This window comes from Argopecten irradians, chromosome 10 (assembly GCF_041381155.1).
Source record: "Argopecten irradians isolate NY chromosome 10, Ai_NY, whole genome shotgun sequence".
Classification (NCBI taxonomy): Eukaryota; Metazoa; Mollusca; class Bivalvia; order Pectinida; family Pectinidae; genus Argopecten; species Argopecten irradians.
In genome coordinates this window covers 6,822,892-6,837,439 of record NC_091143.1, presented here as the reverse complement: position 1 = coordinate 6,837,439, position 14,548 = coordinate 6,822,892, and the positions used below count along the sequence as shown (strand labels likewise).

General features: G+C 35.4%; 1 protein-coding gene across 2 annotated transcripts in view; it reads left to right on the top strand.

Annotated features, from left to right (window-relative positions):
* LOC138333003 (furin-like protease kpc-1) overlaps positions 1-14,548 on the top strand; it is a 133,969-nt gene that overhangs the window by 57,728 nt on the left and 61,693 nt on the right. For both annotated transcript variants that reach the window (XM_069281091.1, XM_069281092.1), the window contains exon 3: positions 3,170-3,274. In XM_069281091.1, coding sequence (XP_069137192.1) covers positions 3,170-3,274 — 105 coding nt within the window. The remainder of the gene's footprint in view (positions 1-3,169; positions 3,275-14,548) is intronic.

The window sequence follows — 14,548 nt, the reverse complement described above, 5'->3', positions numbered from 1 at the left end:
TTGGCTTCTGACATTAATGTGTCTGTATAGATATATAGTGTCATTTAATGTGGCTCTCAACACACACAGTCTACACAAAACATACCTGTCAAATCTCCAGTAGTACATATAGTGTTACCCACGTCTTTTTGTCACATCCCAATATCAGATGAAGGCATTTCTTGTTAACTTTTATCATGCTTCAATCAGATCAAAAAAAAAATTATGATCTGTTTTCTGTTTTGGTAATCATGATGTTTACAGCACACGATTCTTGAAAGTTTTTTTGGCCATTAGTGTTTATGATTCTATAACTGACATTCATTCCTATCACTATGACAACTATATGCTGCCTATCAGGAAGTAAGCCTTTCTGGACTGTTGTGACAGATCCAAGGGAAGACAAGTCCAATGTTCTATGATTGGGCTACATACAACACTAGTAGATGCTGTCACTCTAATAGGCTATTTTAGGGCCGACAAGTGTCTCTGATGTAAGAAAATGTTTCCCATTTCTATTCCAACTAATCATGATCTTTAAGGACTTGGGCTGTGGAAATCCAGTGGAGTTGACTTAGGTAGACGTTAGGACATCAAGGCTGTGTTTGGTCTTATGGTGCTGACCTATTGTAAATATTTGTGATGTAGTCTCTGATCAATCTGATGGACCCCAGTGTCTTGTACAGATGGCCAGATTCACATCATTTTGTTTATTTAGTCTCACTATTAAGTCTCAGGTCATCAACAAATACACAGTGTATGACCAACATGGACATGACCAGTTGACTGTTTGCTATTGACCTTTTGCAATTTTAAAGCATTGATTGCCCATTCAAGCAATACCATCAGCTGTAACATGTTTCAATGACAGTAATAACCCATTCTTTTATACATTATCAGTATTCAACTTCACCAAATGTTTCTGTAATTTAAAAAAAAAAAAAAAAAAAAAATGGCAATTTAATCATTAATGCCAGTTTTCCCCAAAATGTTTGAGCACCTTGATTTATTTTCTGACCATGGTGACGGTGACTAGACTATTAATCGTTACTTTATGATAGTTTACCTGATTCTAATGCTTGATTTTAGGGGAAGATAATCTAGGAATAGAAATCAGCACAGAAATCCTTAAAAAATCCTTGAGTTTGGTGTTCAGGCTGCTGCAGGAATTGCTCTTCAAGCAGAGAAAAAGTACCCTTCATTTATGAGGTTTCTAGCTCCAGAAACGGGTAATTTCAGAGGCTATAAAGCTGGTATATGTTGGTGCCATGCTACTGTCTATGAGATGTTTGTATACAGCATGTGTAGATCTGACCATTAGGTGTGTGGACCTGATTGGTCCTGACAGACTGGCTATAGGCCTGCCAACGTCTGTACTAATACATGCTATTTCATGCATGCATGATAAGGTGTACACATGTATATAGGGCAGTATGTGTTATGTACCAGCCTGCCTGCCATCACCTGTGTACTGCCCCACTCCCACCCTCACCCTCCCACTCAATACCTCCCTCACCATCTGCTTTTCTCTTCCCTACCACAAAAAAACTTGTTGCACCTTCTTGATATCACAAATTACATCATAAACTTTCCCACCGTATCAATTCTGATCTATGTTTCCTGCAAATGTTCAATGCACAGTTGTGGTTGGAACTAAAGCTATTTACTTTTATTTCCCAGTATATCTATATATTATCAGTGTCTTCTCTTCATTTACAGAGTTATGGCCCTTATTCATGTAAAATATTTCTTTGTCAATGCCAATCCCACGGCTACTTTCATGACTGGTGTAAAGAATTGTGATATATGCGGTGTAGACTTGGGTGTCTTTAACACTTAAATCTCTGATTATACCAACATGTGTTACTGTGTAATATTGGAGAGACCTTTTGACACAATGGACATCCTGATGACTATTACCTACTCCAGCTATTAATCTGGTGAAGCACTGCTCCATCAGCAGGTGCTATCCTACAAGCCCGAACCCCATCAACCTAATCACAAATAGTTTTGTTCTCAACATAACAATTAATCCAGCTGCATAATGTTCTCCCAGGCTTAGTTGTTAATCTACACTAGACTTTCTAGGCAAGGATACATACCATTCTATGATAATGTGTAAAAGGTATGGGCCAGCTAGAATAGGAACAGACTAGGTTCTGTAGCTTTTGTAATTCTACATCCTTGGATAATAACACAAATAATTACCGTGGGTAGTAAAACTGGATAGTACAACATATTATCGGGGTGTTTAGGGGATGCTTTAAGTCCAGAATTGATGAATGAATTCTGGTCATAATTGCTTACATGCCTAGAGTATTAAAACTTCTTGATTTTTTAAGCTGCTGTGCAAGTGGGCATCTGTCTTGGTTGCTAATGTTAGATGATTTTACTGATACCTATGGGTCCCTTTAACATTGACGTGATATTCATTGCGGGTTGTATTAGAGTGAGAGGGAATCACGTCTGCTATGTCATTGCACAAGTTGGTGTAGATTACTCTCCAAACCCTAAACAAACTAGTATTTCTTCCACTTTCCTAAGAGCACATTCAGTGTCCAGTTTTTTGCAATACTCTACATTTAGAATCAGGGTGGTTTTCTCTGGTAAGCGTAGGCAGAGATGACTTTAATGATGGAGAACGGTGTTGGATGGCGAAGAAAAATTCAAATACAAATTACTGCTGTAAACGGTTCCATCACATGTTTGAAGAATTTGGCACTGGAAATGATTTGTCTGTCATTCCTGCCATAGACTGCGACATTCTGTGAATAGTGATGGAAAGTCGATCCCTGCCAAGATAAAAACCACGTCCTACCTGTTGATAAGTAATTACCCAATGTTGTCAATTTTGACAATATACAGGGTTGTGATAATCCAAACTGAATCACCAACCTTGTACCATTACCATCCATCAGTATTCTAATCCACCTGACAACAATACATAACTCTGTCACTTTACTTGGCCCCTGAGGCAAGGTAATAATATTCTGCATTACCAAGAAATTGTATGGAACTTTTTTAAGTAGAAGCTTCAGTTTTGGTGAGTGTTTATGTGAAGAGTTTCATGTGGTGACGTTTTGGACTATAGTATGTCCTTTCCTCAACAGTGTGTGAACATTATATCATTCTTTTCTTGTTTAGCGAGTTAACATGCTTGTAACAGAAACTTTTCCTTTGTTTTTTTCAGGTTCGGTGGTTAGAACAACAAGTTGCTAAAAAGAGGAAAAGAAGAAGTACATATTATCCCCATCAGCCTTTTAACGACCCAAAATGGCCTCGCATGTGGTATTTAGTAAGTACACCTTTACTCCTTTGTTTATTCCACACCACTACAAACATACTCTATACCATTAAATCTTCATGAGTAGAAATATTTGTGGATGATATTTGGGACAGCAATTCCAATAATTTATAATCCAAATTCTGCTGTTTTTATGTTTGTGGTACAACACCTACCTCGAAAACACTAAGAAATTCTACACAACAAACTTTTTATGTTATAGAGCATACAATTCAAGTTGCAATCATATCAATACAACATCAATAAAACACCTTCTATTTCTAATACTGAAAATCCAAGGAAACAGTAGTAAACAACAAAAATGAATGTGAGCAAAATGGCTGTTATCCTTATTGGTAAACATAATTGATGTCATCACATTTTACTTACAAATTTGACTTCACCATTTAATATGAAGTATATATATAGTTTTGTGATTTCAATGAAAGAACAGCGTACATACATACATACAAAACAGGGGAGACAACTTACACTCCCAAGATGTGTGGAGTGTGTCTGTTGTAATTTGAATTATCAAAACAATCCATCAACACAATAGCATGGGATGTCTTCTAGGATAAAATACTGATAGGCTGACAGCCTTTTCTGGCAGAGATTTCAACAAGATTTGACAGAGACAGATAATAGGTAGCTTGGATTTTATGTTTTTATGTAGAAGTGTTTAGAGTTGGAGCCCCTATAAGTGGTGTATATTTTCAAATGTACGTAATGTGTGTATACTTCAGACCTCATACTAAAGGTGTTCACTTCCTGGTATAAAAACACCTAAAATATGTTGATGTGAGAAGCTTTGACAGAAACAGATTATTTCTATAACAAAGTAGCATTCAATACATGAAGTTTTTTGTTTATTCTCAGATATTTGTGATATAATTGGTATTCCAAAAAATTAACATGTAAGAAGTTTTTCCCTACAATAATTGAACAATGACAGGTAGGTATTGTGTATAACCAAAAAGTAGAAGTATAAATACAAATCCTGTTACCATGGAGACTGATAATTTAAGCTTGTTTGTGTGTTACCATGGAGACTGTCATGTGAGGTTTGGTGTGTTACTATGGAGACTGGCATGTAAGGTTTGGTGTGTTACCATGGAGACTGTCATGTAAAGTTTGATGTGTTACCATGGAGTGTCATGTACGGTTTGATGTGTTACCATGGAGTGTCATGTACGGTTTGGTGTGTTACCATGAAGACTGTCATTGATGTTTGGCGTGTTACCATGGAGACTGTCATGTAAGTTGGGTTTGGTGTATTACCATGGAAACTGTCATGTTAGGTTTGGAGTGTTACCATGGAGACTGTCATGTAAGGCTTGATGTGTTACCATGGAGACTGATATGTGATTAAAGGTTTGGTGTGTTTCCATGAATAGTGTCATGTAAGGTTTGGTGTGTTACCATGGATAGTGTCATGTGAGGTTTGGTGTGTTACCATGGATAGTGTCATGTGAGGTTTGGTGTGTTACCATGGATAGTGTCATGTAAGGTTTGGTGTGTTACCATGGATAGTGTCATGTATTTTTTGGTGTGTTACCATGGACAGTGTTGATGTGAGGTTTGGTGTGTTACCATGGAGACTGTCATGTAAAGTTTTGTGTGTTACTATGGATAGTGTCATGTAAGGTTTGGTGTGTTACCATGAAAACTGAAATGTAAGGTTTGGTGTGTTACCATGGAGACTGTCATGTAAGGTTTGATGTGTTACCATGGAGACTGATATGTAAGGTTTGCTGACTGTAACCATGGAGACTGATATGTAAGGTTTGGTGTGTTACCATGGAGACTGTCATGTGAGGTTTGATGTGTTACCATGGAGATTGATTTGTAAGGTTTGTGACTGTTACCATGGAGAGTGATATGTAAGGTTTGGTGTGTTACCATGGAGTGTCATATAAGGTTTGTTGTGTTACCATGGAGACTGATATGTAAGGTTTGATGTGTTACCATGGAGACTGATATGTAAGGTATGGTGTGTTACCATGGAGAGTGATATGTAAGGTTTGGTGTGTTACCATGGAGTGTCATATAAGGTTTGTTGTGTTACCATGGAGACTGATATGTAAGGTTTGATGTGTTACCATGGAGACTGATATGTAAGGTTTGTTATGTTACCATGGAGACTGATATGTAAGGTTTGGTGTGTTACCATGGAGTGTCATATAAGGTTTGTTGTGTTACCATGGAGACTGATATGTAAGGTTTGATGTGTTACCATGGAGACTGATATGTAAGGTTTGTTATGTTACCATGGAGACTGATATGTAAGGTTTGGTGACTGTTACCATGGAGTGTCATATAAGGTTTGTTGTTTTACCATGGAGACTGATATATAAGGTTTGATGTGTTACCATGGAGACTGATATGTAAGGTTTGGTGACTGTTACCATGGAGTGTCATATAAGGTTTGGTGTGTTACCATGGAGACTGATATGTAAGGTTTAGTTAGTATACTCCTGACAGACATGTGAAGTTGTTATCATTCAGTCTATCATAGTAGATTTGGTTGGTGTGATCCCTGATAGATTTTGCCAACATAGAGACTTCACCTGGCTAGTGGTGTATAATTACATCTGTCTACCAAAGCATAATCCTGGAGGAGATAGTCTGCTGTATAGGTCATAAACTCTGATAACTTAATTTACTTCTCAACATCAAGGTCATTGATGGCACACTAATAGCTTTGTTTGTTACTTGTTGTTTATACACATTATTACTATAGGAGTTACATGACAGCATGCTGATGTAACAAAGTGCAGGATCAATTCATGCTCAACTGCAAGGAATTAAACCAAGAGCTTCTAGTTAATAATACAGATGATTTCAACAAAGATGATTTGTGGCACTGGATAACAAGAAAGCAGATTAATGGTGACTGGATAATAGGATAACAGATTAGTGGTGACTGGATAATAGGATAACAGATTAGTGGTGACTAGATATTAGGATAACAGATTAGTGGTGACTAGATAATAGGATAACAGATTAGTGGTGACTGGATAATAGGATAACAGATTAGTGGTGACTGGATAATAGGATAACAGATTAGTGGTGACTGCATAATAGGACAACAGATTAGTAGTGACTGAATAATAGGATAACAGATTAGTGGTGACTGGATAATAGGATAACAGATTAGTGGTGACTGAATGATAGGATAACAGATTAGTGGTGACTGAATGATAGGATAACAGATTAGTGGTGACTGGATAATAGGATAACAGATTAGTGGTGACTGGATAATAGGATAACAGATTAGTGGTGACTGAATTATAGGATAACAGATTAGTGGTGACTGAATAAAAGGATAGCAGATTAGTGGTGACTGGATAATAGGATAACAGATTAGTGGTGACTGCATAATAGGATAACAGATTAGTGGTGACTGGATGATAGGATAGCAGATTAGTGGTGACTGAATAAAAGGATAGCAGATTAGTGGTGACTGGATAATAGGATAACAGATTAGTGGTGACTGGATAATAGGATAACAGATTAGTTGACTGCATAATAGGATAACAGATTAGTGGTGAGAGGATAAAAGGATAACAGATTAGTGGTGACTGGATAATAGGATAGCAGATTAGTGGTGACTGGATAATAGGATAACAGATTAGTGGGGACTAGATAATAGGATAACAGTTTAGTGGGGACTTGACAATAGGACAACAGATTAGTGGTGACTGGATAATTGGATAACAGATTAGTGGGGACTAGATAATTAGATAACAGATTAGTGGTGACTGGATAATAGGACAGCAGATTAGTGGTGACTGGATAATAGGATAACAGATTAGTGGTGACTTGATAATTGGATAGCAAATTAGTGGTGACTTGATAATTGGATAGCAGATTAGTGGTGACTTGATAATTGGATAGCAAATTAGTGGTGACTTGATAATTGAATAGCAGATTAGTGGTGACTGGATAATAGGGTAGCCAATTGATGAAAAGCTATAATCGGGGAAAGGATAAAGGTTAAAACAGTATTGGTTAAGAAAATAGGAGAAGTAGACCTCTCCAGCAAGTTATTGAAGCATTGATTGACAAGGAAAGAAATGTTTTATATTTGTAGAATAAATACTAGCACCCAATATTGTTTATCTTTAGGTCTCCCAGGAGTGGCAAAATCCTACAGACTTTAAAAGATTTAATTTGATCTGTGTGTATTGTAGAGAAAGGTAAATAACCCTGGTGTATTAACATGGAATCAGCAGATAGGGTAGATCTGTGGTAGGGGCAGCCTCTGATGGCCTCAGGGTCCATAAAGATTGGCAACATCTCAATTCTAATGTCCTGATTGTTACAATTCTGAAAGGGTGAGAAGCTGGGGGCCTAGCTAGTCTGACAGGTGTACATTTGGATTTTATTGTACCGTAATGCAAAAAGAAATTTATTTCGATGGAAAGACTTCAGAGTTTTTAACTAGATTATCTCCCCCTTATTTGAAACTCAGGGTCTCTAGAATCAGACATATAGTAGAGACAAAAAATATCAAGGCAAATTTCAGTGATTGTTTCAATATTCTAGAGACTGGTGGCCAGTCTATGATTTCCCCTGATATTGTTAAGTTAAAACAGAATATATTGTGATATTAAATTTACTTTAATTGATCCAGTGTAATGAAATTTTCATAATTCATTATTTTAATATTTTAGTGTGAATGCATAGTTTACATACATGGGGTCGTGTTTGGTGATTTTTCATTTGACAACATTATTTGACCCCAGAAATTTGCATTTTATTTAATTTAAGTCATTTGCAGTAGATGTTCCCCAACCAAACATAATCATAATAATTATCAATATCAGCTCTGAATACAAGAAGAGTTTGGAGATAGCATTCAAGTATTGCTGGAACTTCAAGTACAAGTTGTTGGAGATGTATCAGTACTGAAAACTTTAAATTGTGCTGAGTTAAAAGTTACAGAAATTCTTGTTAAATTATATTCCTGAGTTTACAACAATGCTAGCGCTTACTGAATATATACATAACTGATGAAACAGCACAATTGAGGTGTCAGAATTTTTTTGGCTAAATTGGATTTTGTCGTGATGGTTATAGATTGGACAGTCTATTGTAATTATTGATATACTGTTCACATATATACAGTACAGCTCATGTAGCAACTCAGCAGTATCTACTGTGTGTCATTTCCTATCTATTACAAGCATACATAGGCATGTTCCATCTCAAAATTGTCTGCAGCAATATACAGTTTCTAGACATGTTTCCATATCTCTTTATGTGTGATGTACCAAAACAGACCAGCAGTATCCTAACTGTTAGAAAAGTAATCTTGTTTATGCTTTTCTAGTTTAATACAGAATGACATCTATTTTATTTTGTGGTAGAGGTTCGTAATACTGCGTCACGTTATGTGAATATCAACCTGTCTTTTGGATGCTTCTAGCATATGCATTGGTATTTAAATTCGCATTGACCAACTTCTCAGTTTCACAGTAATCTACTTGTAGCTGCTTTCTTATTGCCAATACACAATTCATGTCGACATCCTTATAAGATTACTTTTGTATCTTACAAAACAAAATAGTTACTTTTACACTGCTATCAAACATTTTACCATCACTGTTGTGACACTGGATTTCATCCTTTGATTGTTTTTTTTCCTCTCGAGGAAATCTTCATCGTTTAGACTTACTTTAAATTAATATAAATTAATATTAATGTTCACAACATTTATTCATGCTTGTCTTGGTAGCATTAAATTTGAGGTTTCTCATGTAAAACAGATTTGTACACTTACAAGCTTTTGGATAGTGATAGGTATAGATCATTTGTCATTTTGACGAATCCTATATATTGGTCCTATCCTAATATTCTAGAGAACATTCAAAAAGGTTTCTCTCTTGTTAATGGTTTGACCATTGCCTAATGCCTGACCAGTGTTTTGACCATTGTCTAATGCATGACCACGGGTTTAACTATTGTCTAAAGTCTGACCACTGGTTTGACCATTATCTAATGCCTAAACACTGGTTTGATCATTGTCTAAAGTCTGACCACTGGTTTGACCATTGTCTAAAGTCTGACCACTGGTTTGACCCTTGTCTAATGCCTTAACACTGGTTTGACCATTTTCTAATGCCTGACTAGTGGTTTGACCATTGTCTAATATATGACCACTTTGACCATTGTCAAATGTCTGACCAGTGGTTTGACCATTGTCTAATGTCTGACCACTGGTTTGACCATTGTCTTATGCCTGACTAGTGGTTTGGTTTAACCATTGGCCTGACTAGTGGTTTGACCAATGTCTAATGTCTGACCAGTGGTTTGACCATTGCCTTATGTCTGACCAGTGGTTTGACCATTGTCTAATGTCTGACCAATGGTTTGATCATTGTCTAATATCTGACCACTTTGACCATTGTCTAATGCCTGACCAGTGGTTTGACCATTGCCTTATGTCTGACCAGTGGTTTGACCATTGCCTTATGTCTGACCAGTGGTTTGACCATTGTCTAATGCCTGATCAGTGGTTTGACCATTGTCTAATGCCTGACCAGTGGTTTGACCATTGTCCAATACCTGACCACTGGTTTAACTATTGTATGGTATGCCTGACTACTGGTTTGACCAATTTTTGTAACGTGACCAGACGGATTACTTTCTTGAGCATATTCTGCAATATGTTTCATTTTGACAGCAATTTGTTTTGTTTTGTTAGTTGTTTTTTTATATCTCATGCAGTAGTTCAAACACACACTTAACATAAAATAAGACTCATCTTTCCCATAGACAAAGCAGCTTCTAATTAGTCAAGCAATCACCATACCCACATATACATGTACAGGGACTTTTTATTGATAATAGAGCAAAAAACAATATTTCTATCAATTTGAAATAAATAACCAGTGACTTAATTTTCTATTTAATAAATTAAGGCCTTAAAAGACCTAATATGAGTTAATAATTTGGTAATATCACTTATTTATGCATAATATCTTAACGACTGGTTGTTTAGAAACATATTGATGCAAAATTAATGCCTATAGCACTATTGAGACTGAGTGTGTCCCCTGTATTACTGTGATGTAGTGAACTATATAACAATAGGCTTACTTCTGGCTAGTGTGAGATATGTAAATGTTGAAGACCCTGAGGACACTACCACATAGTGTGGGTCAATATCATTCTGGTCAATGCTACAAATAAATGTTCTGGATTGTCGAGTTATTACAGTTTCCTGTGGCTACCAATACATACTCTACACTAGATACAAGCCATCAGAGTCTTTGGAGAGAGACTGAACTAGTTCACGTGATAGTAGAATATGGCCATCTGGCACGTTCACTTGGCTTTTAAGGCAGTTTGGTTCAGGGAGATAGCACTATAATAGGATCAAGTCAGGGTGGCTTTCTGTCTGTCTAAGGCAATATATGTTATATTGAGATATAACAATGAGGTAAACAACATGCAGAATTACTTTATCACAAAAATCTAAGCACTATAGTGTAATCTTACTATACTTTCATTTAGGAGATGGCAATATTCCATAAATGATCATTATTATTGATGGGAAGTTTCTGAATAAAATTAACACACAAGATTGAGATGTTTCAGTATATTTACCCCTACGCTGTGTACCATTCTTTTTCTTTATAAATTACAAAGTAATGGCTTTGCTTAATTCCTCTATTCATGTTATATGGAATGCACTCATTTGCATGGTGGCAGCAGCTGCACCCAGTCCCATGCTCCTGTTCACATTCTACTTCCATCCCAATCATAAAGCATTGGCGGTAATTGTGCTGTAAATAACGTTTAGAATGATAAATTTGAAGCATTTACTGGAGATTGAAAGTTTTATATAAATTATTGATAAGGTGTATAGCTACACAGCTCGCTGTAGAATTGATTTATGAAAATGATCAAATAGCTTTTGGAGTATCCTTAAAACAATCAGATAGCTGTAAGGCTTTTCATCAATGAATTCTGTGTTTTTTACTGATATTTCCTGTTTTTATGTGTGTGCCACCAGGTACATCAGTAACCATGACAAGACTGTACATAGTTGTGCCTTAACCATTCAGAGCAATAAGATTGGTACGGTGAGATAAAATTGATGATTAAAATTCCTCATCATATTGTCATTTATAGCCATTTGTAATCAATGTATAGATCAGTACAACATAGTCAATACACAGGTATCTAGGGCTAAAGTTACATATTTCAGACTTATTTGAACATTTTCAATGAGCATCAATCTTACATGTAAAGAAGATAATAGCTACATGATTGTATCTTGCTTTTCCATTGATATATTTATGTTTTGTATAAACTTAAATTGATGATGAATTGAATTGTGGTACCCAATATAGTTTTCCAATGGCAAGACAATACTATACAATGTTTCTCTAGTTGAAAAAATGTATGACCTTGTGAATGTACACTTTGTAATGATACGGTCATAAAATGTAGCTTCTGAAATAAAAACTGGGATTTCAAATCCCAATCAGTAATCCTGAAAAATTAAAAATTATATAGAGATATGGGCAATGTATGGGCAATGATTTGTATATGTAGAAATGCATTTGAATTATGTATAAGTGATTCAATCCTTCAGTCACACTTCATAGTAGTTCAAGGGAGATAATCAAGCTTTATGCATACACCAGAGAAATGTTGATTTTGGCAGCATTAAAGGTATTAGCCAGGGAGCGACACCTAAACCATAACAACACATGGACAAGCTATCACCACATCTAGCTACTATCTCAATATTGACACTATAGTCGTAGTTTACCAGAGGCAGAGGAAAGGGGAGGGGGTTCGTAGCTAAACAAGCCGCTGCAGCAACCCTAGAACTATCTAAACAACATTAGGCATGTTAAATGAACTAGAAGACCGTTTGGGGAAATTGCATGTAAACATCTGTGTTTTTTGTTGTTAAATGTTTAAAGGAGAGTAATGGTTAAGTGACTATAGGGTTAATTTGAAAACTTATTTGCTCTGAGCTAAGTTTAGGTATATTGACCATTAGCTAGTGTTTTGGTTTGATGATTATAGCAATGATACAAACAGTCTTACTTCCCAAAATCTGACACGCTGCTAGTGGTTATGATATTCCACCTACACAGAGCATAGATATCATTAGTGTATGAGTGTATAAACAGAGAATTTTAATTTACTTAAGCATTGATGTCACTATTTTTTGATTTTATCGGGGTATGAAAAAAAAATTGTTTACAATCTGTGTGAATCCGCATAGCGGATTCTCACAAAAGTTTGCAAACAATTTTTTTTTCATACCCCGATAAAATTAAAAAATAGTGACATCAATACTTATAATTAATTTTATACTCTATTTGATAAAATGAAGTTTTATACTCTATTTGATAAAATGAAGTATGTTTAAATGTAACATTATAGTGGTTTTTCAAGGGATTCTTTTTTCTCGGATTTTTTTTTCATAGTGGTATGCAAAAAAATATTGGCCAATCAGAAAGCCAGATTTGGTATGAAAACAAAGAAAAATTAATTATTTTGTAATAGACTAAAAAATGTATCATGCAGATTCATCTGAAGAAATTTTTTTTCTACTTAGTGTTTTCATTAAATAGAGTTGGTGTTGTGACTGCTGTAAACATAAATGGAAATCTACCCATAAAAGATATACTATGTGTGCAGTATAAGCTTATGAACATGATTTCCATAACCATGATCATTCACTTCCAAAAAGCTTTACTCTAATCAGACACTTGTTCACTGTATTAGGAATCAAAGATAACCATTTCCAAAAAACAAGAAATCAAAGGTAATCCTGCCGCCTTAAAAGAAAATAAACTTCATGTAAAGTGTGCAAAAGATGACAGGGTCACTTTTGACCTTTTGAGGTACAACTGGATTGAATTAAAACACTGCTGGATTTTTATGGACCAACAACCTTGACCCCAGGCTTGACTGATTTTCACCAAGATGAACCAGAGTTTGAAAATAACCCGATACCTTTAGGTTTAATATTTAAGTGTTTACACAAAATATTTGATAGGCAAAGGTCAAATCCTTCACAGGGCATATATATGCTCTCAAAAGTGAAAAAGAATTTGTGAGCATAAATTTAGAATATTGGTTCCTGAAGCAAGACATAACAAGGCTTTGTTCGGCCCATTCCCTATCAGATTTAGGCTAGAATTTTCCCAATTTCATGGGTTTTTTTTCCCAATCTGAAAATAGTGGCAAAGTCCCTGGACTTTTGGGATTTTGCAATCAAACACACTTGGAAAATTGTGTTAATCAGTTTTCTTTGCTTTTTATTTATGACTGAATTCTATTCAAAAACGTTTTTCTTTAGTTGGAGCATTATGTTTAAATTAAATGTTAAAATTAGATGATAAGTTTAGTATTTATTTTACTGAACATGGATTTAATGAATCTTATGTCGATATGCTGGTGAATTTTCCCCCAATTCACTCAGGGGCCTTATTCTAATTTATCTAGAAAAAAGACTGCATAGTGTTTGCATACACATAAGACAAAGAGTAAAAACTTCATCAGACAAACAATGAAACCTTCATCAGACAAACAAGAAACACTTCATTAGACCAACAACAAAACATTCATCAGACAAACAAAAAAACCTTCATTAGACCAACAAAAAAACCTTCCTCAGACAAACAACAAAACCTTCATCAGAAAAACAACAAAACCTTCATCAGACTAACAACAAAACCTTCATCAGACAAAGAGTAAAACCTTCATCAGACAAAGAGTAAAACCTTCATTAGACAAACAACAAAACCTTCATCAGACAAACAACAAAACCTTCATCAGACAAAGAGTAAAACCTTCATTAGACAAACAACAAAACCTTCATCAGACAAAGAGTAAAACTTTCATCAGACAAACAACAAAACCTTCATTAGACAAACAACAAAACCTTCATTAGACAAACAACAAAACCTTCATCAGACAAAGAGTAAAACTTTCATCAGACAAACAACAAAACCTTCATCAGACAAACAACGAAACCTTCGTCAGACAAACAACAAAACCTTCATCAGACAAAGAGTAAAACTTTCATCAGACAAACAACAAAACCTTCATCAGACAAACAACGAAACCTTCATCAGACAAAGAGTAAAACCTTCATCAGACAAACAACAAAACCTTCATCAGACAAACAACAAAACCTTCATCAGACAAAGAGTAAAACCTTCATTAGACAAACAACAAAACCTTCATCAGACAAAGAGTAAAACTTTCATCAGACAAACAACAAAACCTTCATTAGACAAACAA